Raw genomic sequence first — 17,895 nt, forward strand, 5'->3', positions numbered from 1 at the left:
GGAATAGAAGATTAATCAACAAATCAAAAAGCAATTATTAAGTTCCTACTGTGTACCAGGTAGTCTGGTAGGTGCTGGGAATACAAAGAAAAAATATGAAGTAATCTCTGCTTTTAAGGTATGTATGTTGACACTAAAGTTCCAAACTTGGGTAACTAGATGAATGATGATGTTCTTCAGTCATTTTCAGTCATTTCCAACTCATTGGGAACCCATTTGAGGTTTTCTTGGCAGATACTGGAGTGGTTTGCTGTTTCCTCCTCCAGCTCATTTTACATATGAGGAAATTGAGGCAAATAGGGTTAAGTGACTTGTCTGGGGTCACACAGCTAGTAAGTGCCTAAGGCCAGATTTGAGCTCAGGAAAATGAGCCTTCCTGACCCCAGGCCAGGCACTCTATCTGTTGTGCCACCTGGCTGCCCCTGGAGAGATGATAGTGTCATCATAGTAGCAGGTGACTTTGGAAGAGAAGTAGGTTGGGGAAAGATAATATAGTGAAATCTGTGGAGCAGATCCACTTCATTCATGCTTGTTCATCCTGTACAATTCACTCTGTTGAAAATGAAAAGGGATATGAAGGCTCCTATTCTTCAGCCACTGTCCTAGGGACAACTAAGTGCCAACTAAGGAAGGCAGAGCCGGCTGTGGGTCACCCTCATTGCCCTGCAAAAAAAATACTATACAATTTATCAGTAAAATTTTATTTTTTTAGGGAGGGGGTTGTTTTTGTTTTGGGTGAGGAAATTGGGGTTAAGTAACTTGCCCAGGGTCACATAGCTAGTAAGTGTCAAGTGTCTGAGTCTGGATTTGAACTCAGGTCCTCCTGACCAGGGCCAGTGCTCTATCCATTGTTCCACCTACCTGACCCAAAATTTTATTTAAAAAAACAATTGATATTCCTAAAAATGAAATGAGTGGAGAGATATTAAAGGAAAATTAGAAAAAAGAAATGGATCTGAAAGAAGAAAAGGAAGAAAATTAGGATAAAGAAGAAAAAATAAAATAATTGAGGGAAAGAATAGAAAAATAAAATGTAAGGAAAGAAAAGAGGCTGGAGAAAGTAAAAGGAGAAAGGTAGAAAGAGAGAAGAAAAAAATGAAAAAAAATCTAGATGTCTCATCCCCTCTGGTCTCACTCTTCCAACCCTCATTTGCACTGGCTGGTTGGGTTCTTATAAGACTGCTGAGGAAATTCCTTCAGGGCTCAGAGGATAACCCCAAAGGTTAGCAGAGTTTTAGTACTATTGCTCACAAGCCCCAAACGACTATGCTCTTCATTATCAATCAACCAGTAGGAGTTTTTAGAAAAGGGATTTATTGACAAGGTATAGTAAGAACAGTATTTCTAGAAACAATCCCTTTTTCTTCCTTCCACCTACCCATCCCCATATAAGATATAGGTACTTACCTACTCAAAGTCCCTGTGGAGAGTGGGTTTGAATTTACAGGATGATGGTAATAAAATCCCTGTGTAGAGAACAAGTAAGCCAAGGGATCTCTCCTGACTCCTAGCCCCATAAGTCCCTTTTGCCCTTTGTGAAATCTTCATGAGGTTTCAGAATTTGGTGCTTTCTAGAGTGCATAGCCAGCATTTCTCTCTGCAGTGAGTAATCATGATCCTTGGAGGGGACTGTCTTTACATTTCAAGATGAATTTGCTTTCTAGACCAACATCCACTACGACAGTGGGGGACACTGATATTGACTTCAGTTACTGGAAGCCCTCTACTGGTTCTCATGGATCTCTCAATCACCTGGGCTCCCCTAACTGCCAGCTGGCATCTCACACCAACAGGAAAGGAAAGAAGAAAAAAAAATGCTGGTAGAGAGATAGATAAGTGTTTTAGTATATTACTCAGGTCTGGCTTAGCCATTCATGAGTCATTCCAGCTCCTCCATGAACAAGAAGACTTCATCACTACAAGCCCTCCCCTTAGTTACTTGTGGCCAGAAGCACTCTCACTAAGACTCCAGGTATTAATTGGAACGAGGCAAGGAACATGATCTGATCATGCTCTGTATAATCCACCATGAAGAGCAAATCTGAGATGTTCTCAACAGTGGACCTCATCGGTCAGTCCTCCTGTTATATGGAAAACAAAAGAAAATAGAGGAGGAAAGTGGAAGGAAAAGGAAGGAGAGAAGAAAAGGAGAGAGTAGAGTCAAAGACACCATTTATTATCTTGGTCCTTTTCTTCTTTGTTTCTTTTAATCCTTCATTCTCCATTCTCTCTTTTTTTTCTTTTCTTTTCTTTTCTTTTTTTTTTTTTTGGTGAGGCAATTGGGGTTAAGTGACTTGCCCAGGGTCACACAGCTAGTAATTGTTAAGTGTCCGAGGCCAGATTTGAACTTAGGTCCTCCTGAATCCAGGGCCGGTGCTCTATCCACTATGCCACCTAGATGCCCCTTCAGTCTCTTTTTATGCCCTTTTTTCTTGCCCTGTCTCCTTCCCTTCTCTTCCTGTAATTAGTCTATGTTGATGTTTTTGGATCCATTTTTGGTCCAGAGTCTGCTCATAGAATAGAGAGTCCTCTTGAGCAACAATCCCTGAATCCTCTCATTAGTCCAGAGTATAACCAACTGGGCTAATCAGTTACAAAATGGAGAATGTGGAATTGATTCCACTACAGCTTACCAGCTACCATGCTATCACATGAGATAATCTTAGAGGTGGGGAATGATAAGATAGGAGATAATTAAAAAGAAGATTGTTTTTGAGAAAAATAGATAGAGAATAATAAATAAGTCATTGAAATGAAGTATTTACATTTAAGATTGCATACTTTTTCCACAGTTCAGGCTAGGGGTTAAAGCATCTTTAGATCAGGGAGAAGGACCAGGAAGTTGCTACACTCAGATCCTTGTTTATGTCATGCACAGGGTTGGAGGTGCACTGGGAAGCCCACAGCTCTGTATCTTCAATCCAAGGCAGGTAGGAGGGAGACAGATGGGGAGTGATGGGAGGCAGCTAGAAGGGAGTAGAGAAAGGAGTGCTGACTCTCTTCCTCCTACGCCAGTCTGTGGCAAGAAGTCCTTTGTGTTAGTAAGGGTAGCCTCTGCTAATGCCACAAGTGCCATTTCAAAATTGGGGGGGGGCAGAAGTATGATAGGATTTTTGCTTGTATTATTATTTTTCTTTTAGTGGGGCTATCGGGGTTAAGTGACTTGCCCAGGGTCACACAGCTAGTAAGTGTCAAGTGTCTGAGGCTGGATTTGAACTCAGGTACTCCTGAATCCAGGGCCAGGGCTTTATCCATTGCGCCACCTAGCTGCCCCCTGCTTGTATTCTTTTAAAAAATATTGTGGGGGAACATGATGAGAGGAAGAAAAGATAGCAGTAAAATACCTTTGGATCAGGAGCGCCTGTTGCATGACTGCCCCATCTTACTTCTAAGCAGTGTGGTCAATTGGGAAGAATGATCCGGTATCGGAGCTCGAATTAGAGTTTGGCTGCTTACTACCTGTTTGAGCCTCAAATCATTTTACCTCCCTGAACCCTAATTTCCACATCTATTAAATTAAATTTGAACTATATCTCTAAGGTATCTTCTAGCTCAAACATCTATAATTTGTAAAGTGAAGATCACAGATCTTGAGTGGGAAGAAACTTTAGAGGTCATCTAGTCAAACTCCCTCATTTTACAAACAAAGAAATTGAGTTACAAAGAACTTAATTGACTTCCCCATGTTCAAAGGCTGGAAGTGGTAGGGCTAGGTTTTGAACCCAGGTTTCCTAACTTGAAATTCAGACTTGTAGAGGGATGGCAATTATCTCTCACTTACAGCCCTGGAGAATGTGCTCCTTTGAATAGCTATCATAGTTAACATATTCTAATTTCCAAATCTGATTAAAGCATTTTGGAGCATAGTTGAAGTTCCTGGTTAAAAGTAGAAAAATACAAGTGTAGTAGGGTTTCCATAGTTACCTCAAAATAACCCATGTCTTCATCATCATCACATTTACCCGTTAACCAGGAACTCTGGCTCCAGTTGAAACCATTTTCAAGTTTTGGAATTAGTCATTCTGTTCTTGCTTGAAATTGTTTTAGGAGAAAGACTAAAAACTATTACAAAATGTCATAAGACTCATCTCACAAGAATAAAATTCAGATGGAAATGCCACTTCCTCCTCTCCACTTTGGCTCTCTCAAATGATAGCTTCATCTTCAGTGTTCACATGTCACATGTTCACTGGTCAGCTCTCAGGAAGCAAAAACTTTCCATGGCACCTATTCGTGCCATCTCAAGAACTTAGGCTCTTTTTACATAAACACCTAGAATAAATGTGTTCTTTTACCTATTGGGAACTTGGATTGAGTAACTTGAATCAGGTCCTCTTTATAACATTAAGAAGTAGCAGGCCAGTGTAGAAATGATGTTGGGAAAATGAATTCAAAGTGGGTTGTAGGACTAAGATGGTAACATAAGAATGTGACCTACAAACACCTTTGCTTTCTCACCAATTACTGTCTTTGAACCTGTAGGAAATGAGGAAAACTAATGAAACTCCCATCCAAATCTCATAACTCCTTGACATCAACCATTCTCTCCGTCTTTATTCAAGTCTCTGATGAAGAGAAATGGCCCTTTTGGACAAGGTCACTCTCTCTATATGTATCTTGATCCCATTGCTCTCCAGTCTTTTCTAACAGATTGGCCCCCCTATCAACTCTTCCCTCATTTCAATCTTCAGTTGATCCTTATCTACTGGCTCTTTGTTGTTGCCTATAAATGTGCTCAAGTTTTTCCCATCCTTAAAACCTTCACCAGACCCTATCACCGCCTCAAGTTATTGTTCCAAATTTCATGCCCCTTAATCCGCACCCCTCCCTGAAAAAGATTTCTATACTTCTTGATTTCACTTCTCCTCTTAGTCTTAGTCTGGTTTCTAATCTCATCACTCAATTGAAGTTTCTCCAAAGTTAGCAATGGTCTCTTGAAAAAAATAAATTCAGTTTATTTTATTTTCAGTTCCAAATCATTTCCCTTTCCTTCCCTTATACTCCTCCCCCATCCATTGAAAAGACAGGAAAGCAAAACCCATTGTAAATAAATATAGTCACACAAAACAAATTTAGGCATTAGTTATAAAAGAAAAAAAAGAAAGGGAGAGAGGGAAGGAGGGAGGCAAGGAGGAAGGAAGGAAGAAGGAAAGAAGAAAGGAGGGAGGAAGGGAAGGAAGGATGGGAAGAGCAGGAAGAGAAGAGCAAAGAAAAGAAATGGAAAATAAAGAAAAGACAAGGAAAGGAAAGGAACTTCAACCTGAACTTTAAGTCCATCAGCTATTTGGAAGTGGATAGCATATTTCATTAAAAGTCCTTTCAAATTGTTATTGGTCATTGCATTGATCAGGGTTCTTAAGGCTTTCAAAGTTTTTTTTTTTTTTTTACATTGGTGTAATTGTTAAATTGTTTTCATTCTGCTTATTTCACTTTGCACCAGTTAATACATGTCTTCCCATATTTTTCTGAGACCATCCCTTAGACTTTTGGGCATGGTTCCAAATTGCTTTTCAGACTTATTGGACTAGATCACAGCTTTACCAATAATGCGTATCAGTGGTTTCTTAGTAGTCGAATCTTTTCTCAGTACTTATTCTCTATAACATCTGCGACATTTGACACTGCTGACCACTCCCTCCTATATAATCTCTTTTATCTCTCTTGGTTCTCCTCCTATATGTCTGATCATTCCTTAATATCTCTGTCCTAGGCCTTCTTCTCTTCTTTCACCTTGAGGACCATCTTGATGACCTCTTTCCCTTAGATTTAATTATCAAGGTTATTGCAATCATTGCAATTATCATCTCTTTTTTAATGACTCCATTATCTGTATACCCAACCTTAATTTTGCTCCTGAGTTCCTGTGCTATATTGCTATCTTACTGCAGGACATTTCAAACCAGATCTACTGTAAACACCTCAAACAACATATAAAACAAAACTCATCAACCCAATCCACTGCTCTTCCAAACCTTCCTGTTTCTGTTGAGTATGGCATCATTCTTCCCATCACTCTGGTTTGCAACCTCAATGTCATTCTTAACTCCTCACTATCATCCCACATATCAAAACAATAGCCAAATCTTATTGTTTTTACCTCCCCAAAATTTCATATTCATCTGCTTCTCTTCACCAACCTGGTTCATTAATTCATCATTTTTCATCTGGACTATTGCAACATCCTCCTAATTGTCCTCCCTGCATGAAGTATTGCTACTCAAGTCTGTCCTCCACAGAGAGGACAAAGTAATTTTTCAAAAGCCCAGGTCTGACCATATTATTCACCTACTCTACAAACTTCAATGGCTCCCTATTGTCTTTAGTACAAAATGTAAATGTCCTTGGTTTTTTGTTTTTAATGAGGCAATTGGGGTTAAGTGACTTGCCCAGGGTCACACAGGACTGAAACTGAGGCAAGAGACTGGAGCTGGATATTATAGATTTGTGAGCTGATGGAGAGAGAGACAGAGACAGAGAGACAGAGACAGAGACAGACAAACACAGACAAGAGACAGAGAAATAGAGAGAAGAGGAGAAAGAGGGAGGCAGGGAGGTAGGGAGAGAGAGGGAAAGGGAGAAAGAGATGGATAAAGACAGAGACAGAGAGAAGGAGAGGAAATAGGGAGGCAGGGAGGTAAGGGAGAGGGAGAGTGGGAAAGAGACTGAGACAGACACAGACAAGAGAGACAGACACACAGAGAAACAGATATACACACAGAGACAGAGAGAAGAGGGGAAAGAGAGGGAGGCAGGGGGAGAGAGGGAAAGAGGGAGAGAGAGATGGATAAAGACAGAGACAGAGAGAAGGAGGGGAAAGGGAAATGGAGGTGGGGAGAGAGAGAGAGAGAGAGAGAGAGAGAGAGAGAGAGAGAGAGAGAGAGAGAGAGAGAGAGAGAGAGAGAGAGATTGAGATTGAATTAGTTGACGTACCATGCAGCTGATCGAATGAGCTTCTGAAATGTTTCTAGGTAAAACTAAAGTATGGTAGGTTGTTGCAGGGTGGGGGTTTCTTGTTTGCATGAGTTTTTAATCAAGTGTATGATCTGGCTGACCACTCTGGGTGTAACAGGTAAATTGGAATTTTAAAAAATGAACCACTCAGCCATTCAAACAAATGAAAATATTTCTGGACTGTGTGCCAGTGCTTTTGTTTCCTGTGTTATTTTGTGGGCTACATGCTGGAACCAGCATGAATTCATGACTTCTGTACAAATGAAGCTGTGGGAAAGAGGCCACCATGATTGAAGCTGGCCACTAGATCTGTTTGTTTAATGAAAACTGGATTATGGAATCATTTTTCTATGGCAGGAAGAATTTTGCAGAAGAAATGGTAGCAATTCTCTAAAAGCAATCACATATGATACGCTTCCCTGCCAGCACTGTTATAAAATAACCATCTGTGTCCCAGTCAGCAGAATCATGAGTTGTATGGAACCTGGGCATTGGAGTCAATACCCACCCTGGTGCAAAGCAATTGGAGTAGAAGTAATGGGAGACAGGAATATGGCTACCCTTTCCCACCATACTTACATGGACTTCCATTCTGTTACAAAAATGGTGTCAATATATATATATATATATATATATATATATATATATATATATATATATATATATATATATATATATATATATATATATATATATATATATATATATATATATATATATATATATATATATATTTTATGGTGAGGCAATTGGGTTAAGTGACTTATCCAGGGTCACACAGCTAGTGTCAAGTGTCTGAGGCCAAATTTGAACTCAGGTCCTCCTGACTCCAGGGCCGGTGCTCTATCCACTGCGCCACCTAGCTGCTCCGGTGTCAATCATTTTGACGGCTTCACACCACAGATGCAAGATTAAAGACCATGTACCACAGGAGCAACGAGGTAGAGGAAGGTATGACATCATTACCACCCTAGTCGTAGACATCATATACTCTAGTATGTGACCCCCAAATTTCCAGTTCTTTAGCCTAAGAAATTCTGACTCCTCATCAGAATGATTTTTTGAAATAGAACTCTAAGGCACGTGCTCAAAAAAGGTAATAAAGCAAGTTGACTGGTGAGCTCTCTGCCTAAACCAAATTGCTCAACTTTTTTCTACCTGTTCCATTATTATAGCTTGGCAGGTAAGCATGTAAATAGTGCTTTAAGATGTTCAGGAAGGACTAGCACCTCTGGTATGAAGGCTTGCTGAGCCCTTTTCAGGGCTGCTCATCCACCTTTGGTGTCTACATTTCACCGAACTCTCTGTGGTTCCAAGAAGCTATTGCATGCACAGAAGCAACTTCCCAGGAAAACCATCTTGGCAGACTGGCTAAACCAGTCTGAGGATAACTGACAGGCCTCAGACGTGTTGGTGAGTCAGGGAGATGTCTATTCCAAGTATGTGAAGACTTCCCCAGAAGGCAGCTGAAGCAGGGGCAGTGAAGCACTTAAGAGCTTGGTTGGACATCAAAGACACCAAGACCATCACTGTATCCTGGGCCATTACCAGTCATCCTAACTTTTGTCTTGCCACAGGACGCGAGTGAGGCCGACAACTTCGTGTAACTCTGCCTTATGTAAACCCAATTTACTCATGAATCAAGACATCACAAGTGATATTGTTGATTCTCTTCAAAATGATGAACAAGGTTTGCAAAACACTTTACAAGTATTGTCCCATTTGATCCTCACACTAATGCTGTGAGAGGTTAAGTAACTTGCTTATAGCTAATGAAGTGATTATGGCTGTATTTGAACTCTGGTCTTTCTGGATCCCAGCCTAGTGCTCTTTCCACCAAATGACCCAGTTGCCTATAAAAATATTCTCAAGTTGTCTTAGAAAACTTACCAGAACAACCTACTGTGTATTCTGTTGGTCCCTGATACAATGTCATGATCTAGACAGAAGAGGCCCCTAGTACATGGGGTGAAACAGAGGCTAAGAAATGCAGTGAGTGAAGCGTGGAAAAGACGTGATATCCTACAATACTGGAGGGGCACTCACATTGATGCCACCAGAGGATCACAGGCACATTGGGGTATCAAAGTTTAATGTTCGAAGGAACGGATAGATTTTACTACAATCTTACACCCTACCCCAAGGCTCACTTTGTGGAATGATGGCAAAATAGCACTTTCTTTCATGAAAGAAGTCTTAATAAAGGCAGATCTATAATTTTTAATGGACTTCAATATAACTTGGTCTATGGGTAATGACTCCAAAAATGGTATAGTGAATGAGGTTCAATGGTCATGAATATTAAAAAAGGACAAACACAGGATCCTATTAGGCAATCAAAATTTTAATAACAAAGATACTATTTGTGACATGGTCAAATATACTTGGCTAAGTTCAGATAAAAAATGCTTTTTAGCTCCAAATGTAACAACTATACACAGCTTTATACAGAACATTCCATAAATCAACAGAAAATACATTTGAGCACAAAAAAATAAAAAATATTTAAGGGACTCTATTCTCTAAGCAGCATTTTATTTTTGCAAAACAAACAAAGGTATTTCTTGGACTGATTAAATATCTACAAGTACTTTTTCTTTACAAAAATACATATATTCTTAATAGACTAAGTCATTAACAATGACCTGGTATTTCTTTCACTTCAATTTGAATGATTTATAAGCTAAATTTTACAACCACAAAAAGGTTTATTTGTATTAAGATGTTATCACTTTTGACAAAAAGCTTAAAATATCTTATATTTTAAAAGAAAATTAGCAACATAACTTTACAATATAACCTATGATCTTTTTCAGTTGTGAGGGCTATTGTATTAAGAACTGACAATCACTCCGGTGGCTGACCATATGCAAGGAAGCATTAGAACGCTGGGACACCCTAGGTCCTTTCTTCTCCTTACTTGGATCACAGCTTTACTTAAGGTCACTTAGGCCCATCCCCCTCCCATCCCCAACCTAAAAATGAAAGAAATAAAATCCCAAATAACAAAAGAAAACTGCTTTGGACTGATCTCAGTATATATTTTAACCTATAGAACTCCCACTTCAGCAAAATGATGCACAGAATATGAATAGACTAAGGGATGAAACCCTTTAAGTGTTTTTCCAAACACTACCTAGAAACATACACTAGTCAGTATCTGTACTTGATTAGATCTAAATCCCATAGAGATCTATAGAAGAAAGGAAGAAAACTAGGTCTAATATATATCTGTATATATATACACACATATATATATACTTTTATATATACAAATATATGCTTTTACTTGAGTAGTTGATATTAAGTTTCATGACAATTGAGGCAGGAAAGAAATCATAACTTAGAAGCCAGGTTTTAATGTGAAAAATGCATAAATGGATATACTTAAAATGATCATTACAAAGGTATTCAATTACTTTTTCCTTTTCTTAAAATTTTCTGAAGATGTGCTCAATTTCCTGTAGTACTTTATTTTAAAATACAAGGAAGCAAAAGTATTTGTAAAAACTTTATGTTGCCATGTTAAAAAGTCATCCTTTTTTGTTTTTACTATCAATAATCTGAAATTATTGAAAGCAATGACATTGCTTTAAGGGGAAAAAGCCATAAAACCCTGTATGATAGATTTAAATGCATTTCTGTGAACCTTCAAATTGGCCCTTCCCCATCAAAATATTACTAAGATAGGTCAAGTAAATCCAGAAGGAGTTGGGTATTTTGTGCTTTGGAAGGGTTGTGAGTCTGACAACACATTTTAAAATGTTTCTTTGTTCAAAATCCAGCAATGGCAGACACTGTGCTCCTCTCTCTTGGCTTGGTGACCTCATCCTTGAATCATAGGACTTAATGAATTTGAATTATGATCCTAGCATTTCCAAGCTTTCTGATTCTCAATCAAAAGAGTAACCGTTAAACCAACCATTTGCTTTCTAAATTCAGAGAACCAGCCAACCAACATTTGGCTGATACACAATTTACTTTAACTGGATTATCATTACACTCAAACTGTCACATTTTTTCATGAAAGGGCAGAACTTGGCATGAGGTATATCCATCATGGAAGCCTCATCCAAAGTGGTTCTGATGCTCAGGAATTTCAAAAGGTCTGCATACGATGGTAATCTCTCCTAGAAGCAGGTCAAACAATAGAGATCCTGAGGACAAAAATGTGGTTTGGAAAATGGAAAAGCCCTTAATTGGATAATAATGAAAGTAATTCTTCAAAGTTTTTTTTTTTTGCTTTTTAAGAATGAAATACAAGCCCCCTTATTAAAAGATATGATTCTTTTTGGTGGCAAAAATATATGTAAGCTTTTCTGAATGTCGACGAGAATACCTTTTTGCGTGTGTGTCTGTTTAAAGGTTAAAGCACACCAAGTACTTTTACAGAGCCTGCGCTCAAAATATTTTCTATGACATCTGACCAGGTACTAATAGAAATCTAGAACAGATTGCCACCAAAGGGAAAAAATGCTTCTTGTTTCAAAATTTTAAACTTTGACCTGATCTTTGCCATAAAAGAACTAGCTCAAGAGTACAACAGAAGAGACTTCAAGCTTCCATTCTACTATGTCTTTCTCTTTATCCTAATCCAGTCTACCACTTATCACATCAAAGAAATCAAAATTGTGCTCATCTCATTCCCATCTTTGGGGATTTCTTTTAATCTGTTAAGGTGGTATTAGGTTATTAAAAGAAAATCTATACGTGACTTATCTCACCAGGCATATTCAGTCTGATGCCTTTCTTTGGTGAATTTTATCGCAATCAATCAAGGTTATTGCCTAAAAGAATAGAAAATTTATTAAATTCCAAATTTAATGCTTCCAGTCTTTAAAGTGTTAAAATTGCTTTTCTCTCAACATCATTATCTAACAGTAAATGTGTCTTTGGTGATGCCTATTTGTTTAACATAAATCTTTCAAAAAGAACATTTTCTAAACATATCATTTTTAAAAATTACTATTTAAATAATTAAACAATTCTTAGGAAACACAAACCAAAACATATTCTTACTCAAAATTTATACAGTAAATCTAAAGGACAGAAATGTAGTTTTAGCAATGAGGCACTTTCTCTTAAATAACATTGTCAATAAAGCTAATGAGTTAGTTGCAACGTCACAGAAGATAAACATCTATGCCCCCCCCACCCCAGAATCCATTGAAATTTAGTATGGATGTGAATGCCGTGTTTAGGCATACTCATTTGTAGATATAAAATGTGGCACATTAGGAAGGAAGAGTTTTCTACATCAACAAGGGAAATAATACATTTTCCTTGACAGTTAAAAAGACACTATTCAAATTTTTCCCAGGCTCCACAAGAATACCTCAATATACTTTATATTTTACTTCTTATATTTCCTAACAACCTCTAGTTAATCTAACAAAGGTTCAATCTGTAAATTATCCCTATTTGCTTCAATTAATGAGATGTCTGTACTCTGCAAACACTTTTTTAGTCTTCAAGCCTCCTGTACTTGACCATATACATTTAGGGTTTTTCCCCAAGGCAACTAACAACAGGTTTAAAAAAAAAAAAAACTTTCTGGGAGTAAAATCCCTTTAGTTTATTGCTTAGTTAACTGAATAGCTATTAAAGAATTTGTTATGTTTCAATTTGTTCTCTGATCCTATTAAGTGGTCACTGATTTTTTCGTAGAGATTATTCCTACGAGATTTCTTATTTTACGTGTACCCTAAAATTGTGTAATAAGCCTTAAAAAACATATTAGAATTTTCTATGTCTCACTTCTTAGATGTGCAAAAACCTGATTTAGGGGAATAAGTATATGGGGATTTACGGTCTTATTAGATGTGCAAATAGTTTTAAACTACAGTCATTTAAAAAAATATATCCAAACAGGTGGAGACTACATCATGTGCCTATTTTAGAGACTGATGGAAGCTGTGAAGTTCAAGTCCATCATGAGACATTTCTGTATAACTTACGTCCTTCTTAAAATATGTAACTAATCCAAATTATCTGCTTGTCTTCAAACGATATTCATATTTCCCCCACTTTTTTTTTTGGTGCAGACTCTGACACATACATTGTAATTACACTTAAAAAACATGCATCACACTGATATGAAATAAAGAAATTTTAGAATAAAACTTCCTCTAAAATTGTGTAATTGTTTGGTAGAAAAATAGCCAACTAAATATGATTAAGTAATGTTTAGAATCGTGTAAGTTTAAGTAGCTAAGAAATCAGGTACGTAGAAAAATGTGTTTAAGGCTATGCTTCTTCTTGGCAGAAATAACTAAGTTTCCTATCTGTGGTTAAAAAGAAAATTCCCTAATGGTTGAAATAATAAAAAAAATTATTTTCAACTCTGAAATGTTTTGATTACTGGCTATGATAAATTTATGAAGGATTTTCTAATATAAGAGGGGAGTCAGACAGTAGAACTCAGTAGCAGAGCAAAAGAATTTCTTTAGTTATTTACTGAATTCAAGAGGGCTTTGTTGGGCAAGGGTAAAAATCTATTTCCAAATATTCAAAGACAAATAAATGCCCCCTTTTCCCTGTCTGATTTTTAAAATTTGCTTGCAAACCCTCCCAAAGAACCACCAGGACAAATGAAAGCCTAAAAATATTGCTATTAATTTTCTAACAAAGTCAGAATGAGTAATCCTTTTAAATCAAAAAGTTTTATCAAAGATATGTTAAAAAGGACTTATGAAGTTATAGCCTTTCATATACCGTAAAATATATTAAGATTTTAGCTATATTATTACTAGTACTAAGGAGCTGATTCAGAAAATTTACAAGCTACATTTTACTGGAAATTTTAGTATACATACAGTGCATTAGATTGTGTTTAACACATAAACTGCTCATGTCAAATTTCTAAAGCAGAGAGTTTATTCCTACCCTTGAAGTTTCCTCCCCACCCAACTGATGAAGAAAACAAGTTAATTTGTTTTCAAATTATTGATATAACTTAGCTTCTTACATAATTTTCCTCTTTTTTGAATATCAAAGTAATTTTAAAGTTACCTAAAAGTTGTAGATGAAATGATACAAGTTTTATTTTTGTAGAATTACAGTAAGATTAGAACTCTCAACTTGCAAACTGGTCTGAAATGAATGGAAGGTAGCAAAGAACATGTATCTACAAAAGCTATAAAATTAAGTATGCTATTTTAGCTCCAACCTCAATAAAACTTATTTTTTCCAAAGTTTTTTTTTCTGTGTAAGGCAAATGTCCCATTTTCTTTGATTATTTAAAAGGATCTAAAATAAAATCCCCATAACCATTGATTTTGGTTAGTCTGCTCATCTGCCGTTTCGTATTACCTTTGTTTTTTAAAATACTGTTTGGAAATGTGACAGTTGACAAAAAAATGTTAATATACAATTTTCTTTGAGACTCCTGAAAACCACAAAATGTCTAATGTCATAACGACTACAAATTCTAACATTTAATGGTAAAGTCATCATAACTCTGCATGCCACAATGACACACACCTAAGGCCAACTTTTTCAAAATGTACTCTAACTTGAATAAAATCAAATAGGGTGACATATATAAAATGGGAAATACAATGTAGCTTCACATCACAGCTCCTTCTCATCCATAAGGCATTATGGAGGGAGTAATAACTTCATTTACACACTGACTTTGTAAATGTGATCAGCTGCCAATGTCCTGAATATTTATGAATCTCACTTCAGTTTTTATGTTACATAAAATTGCCCCAGGAAGCCAAAAAAGGCCTTCCAGAGCTACTGGTAGATTCTATTTAGACAACCAAAAGGACTATAATTATGCTGTGTTTTTATGTTATCTGAAGAATAATTAACATTCACTAAAAAAGGACTCTTGTACATGAGGAAACTCTACTTGCACACATGGGAATTTTTAACAACAGGACAGTGGTGTGGTAACTACTTTTCTAAGTATATTTTCTATACAAAATAATTCCAAGATATAATCATTAAGTTCTTGTACAGTACTATTATTTTAAACAAGATCAATAAAATAGTAAATATGTGAAAACTGCAACACCACAAAGACTGAGCACTGCCATTTCCTAATGTAATTAATTGACATTGATATCAGTAAAGTCTTGGATAGGTGAGCAAAATAGCAGATTGAATCTTGGTGATACACTGGACTGGTTTCAGCTATGACTTGCAATGCAATGGTTGGACAGCACAGGTATCTTATGCAGATTTCAGTAGCAGAATGGCACTTGGTTTGTTCTCAAGAGAAACGACAAAGATGCAGTTGAAAATTTAAAGAAAGACAATGTTCTTATTTGCATGCTGAAATTCTAGTTGTGTCCCCCTAGTCCAACACATCCATTCATTGTGCAATCTGTCGATGGGTAAACAAATAGTGCAGGATTCCTCTTGGTGGGATTTATGCCCTTTGGTTTAACCAAAATCAATTCTTGGTCGATACTGCAATACCATGGGGTAAGACTATAAAATAAAAATCAGATAATGAACAATTTATAGTTTAGATTTATTTATATGATGTGCAAATGATATAATTTATTAAATACATATTTTCAAAAATCTTGAAAATTTTATATTGTAAGTTATAACTTACTGGATCTGCTAATAGTAGTGATTATGAGAGTTAGTCAGGAACATTCCTCATAAAAAAATTTTTTTCCTATACTTAGTTTCATATTTTTCAGATGTTTGCCTTCCATTTATTCATTACTTTTCTAAAATGGAAAGGGGTTAGGAGAATTTTCAACAATTGTCTTAATTTAGGCAAGTTTGGATTCCCTCTCCTAAACACTTGTTAAAAAAATTTAAGACACTACTAGCCACACACACACACACAAAAAAGTAAAACAAACAAAACCTCCACTACTAGCCAAATGTCTACCTAGGACAATTCAGTTACAAGACTTAAATTTCAATTACCCACTTCTCCACCCCCCCCCACCCCTCTGTGATTAGGAATAAGAGCAGGGGCTCTCAAAGGCTTCCAGAATCAAAGATTATTTTAGTTAAAGTTCTGATTTTTAATTTGTCTCTTTAGCCCCTCTATTTAGTTTCCTTCCCCTCCAACCCCCAGTATTTTGTTAGGTTTTTTTTAAAACAGTAAATTAACATCTGGTTGATTATCCAGTCTGATTAAACAAAAAGTAGTCATATAAAATTGTACAATTAAAAAAAGTCAAGTAATCTCCTAAAGGAGGCCAGCCAAGTAGTGTAAACTACCACATCACTCCCAAACCACTTTAGGATTCTGTAGTACAATCTGGGCAAATTAGATAAAAAGACAAACATTTTTTATGTCTGTTTTACCTCAAAACCAGATCCCTCATCTATAGCACTGGGGGCCTCCCATATGCCCTAACTTTAAAGGAGTTCTTTCTCTCATCAGCTTGCCCTTCAAAGTGATCATTTCTACGTCTGTTCTTTTACTGCCTCTGAAGAATCAGGACAGTTTTGACAATTACAGAAGTTCTCAGGGAGCAAGGGAAGAAAAGATGGCCGCTCTCCTTTGCCATGCCTAAAAGCAAGCAACAGCTCACATAATTGGTGAGCCTCGAGTTTTTCCTACTGTTTTGAATGAGAGGAAAAAAAATCTTTCTTTCAATTTGACCTTAATATCTGTTTGTTCTACAATAACAAAGGGGTTCACTGATTTTGCTCCAACTCAGTAAAGCTATATGGAAAGAACATCAAAATAGAGCAAGAATTTGATCTGTGCTTCAGGAAGTCATTCTGAAACAAAACTGCAGCAACTGAAATGGAGTCAGCCATTTGGTAGCGAAATTTGGTACACAGGTAGACATTATGGAGATATGATTAAAATAAGTGAGGTCTAACAATTCTTGAGACCAATAGTTTAATAGTCCTTTGCTACAAGCTAATGAAAAAGATAATCTAATCAACACAATATTTCTGGTGAAAGATTAGGAATTTTGATTTAAATTATCCTACCCTTTAGTTAAGTATGGTCAAAGTTTTAGAGAAATTTATCTATTTTTCTAGATAAAATTTTTTACTTTACATTTTCTATCTTACTTTTAGTTACCAGGGCTTATGAGGTCTGAATATGATATCAAAAGACTGGGTTTAACTTAGTTGTTTATTCCTGTTTGAGCTAGGAAAAGTCAAATAACTTCTAAGGGCCCCCATTTTCCTCATTAGGGGACCTGAATTACTACATATGAACTGAAAGCTTCCTTCTAACCTCTCATTCTGAGAAAATTTTAATTTCAGTTTTCTAAGTGGTTTGTTTGCCACAAGTTATAAATATTGTTGGTGAAAATAAGGAAAACCTAGTAGATATTCTTTACAAAATTTTGCAGGGTTTCTTTGAATAGTTATCAACCTGGGTCCACCTTTAACTTTTCCTTAAGGTCGTGGATAGGAATAAGGATTGAGGAGAATAAATAAAGACCCACAGTGAGCTATCATCATTAAGGCTGACAAGTGTACAAAGTACTTCCCATTGGCCTCAAACTGACCATGAGGGATATCAGCTAGTTAGAGAAGTGGTTATTTACAGGTATAAATGAAATGGCATGTATAAGCAGCCAATTGCTATTATTCATCCATTCCTTCTTCGGATCATATGGTTAGAAAGGGAAAAGTCAAATTTTTTAGACAGTTTCCCTATCTTTATTAAATGTAAAAATTAAGTTTACTTTTTTTCTCAGTTGGTAAAAATAATAGCCTTCCAGAACTTAACCCCTGTCTAAATGGTTATCTTTATTATGTTACTTTATTCATCACATATAAACAATAAGGAGTGCTTTAAGATGAAAAAAGACATCAACAGAGACAAATTATTATATCAAACTATTTTAAAAGTATACAATCAAGGGCAACAGGTATGACATTGAAAAAACAACATTAGAGGAAGCATCTAATAATTAACAGGAGAAAGTAACTGGGCAGAGAATCAGGTACAAAACAAACTCGACATTTTAACACAAGAAATCTCTGTGATAT

At 36.4% G+C, this 17,895-nt stretch overlaps 1 protein-coding gene across 1 annotated transcript in view; it reads right to left on the bottom strand.

The window, feature by feature from the left end:
• Positions 1–9,277: 9,277 nt before the first annotated feature.
• Positions 9,278–17,895, bottom strand: part of PCGF5 (polycomb group ring finger 5) — a 144,866-nt gene continuing 136,248 nt past the window's right edge. The window contains 1 exon segment of the mRNA XM_043982959.1: positions 9,278–15,393. Coding sequence (XP_043838894.1) covers positions 15,346–15,393 — 48 coding nt within the window. The 3' untranslated portion in view covers positions 9,278–15,345.

Source organism: Dromiciops gliroides, chromosome 2, assembly GCF_019393635.1.
Source record: "Dromiciops gliroides isolate mDroGli1 chromosome 2, mDroGli1.pri, whole genome shotgun sequence".
Taxonomy (NCBI): Eukaryota; Metazoa; Chordata; class Mammalia; order Microbiotheria; family Microbiotheriidae; genus Dromiciops; species Dromiciops gliroides.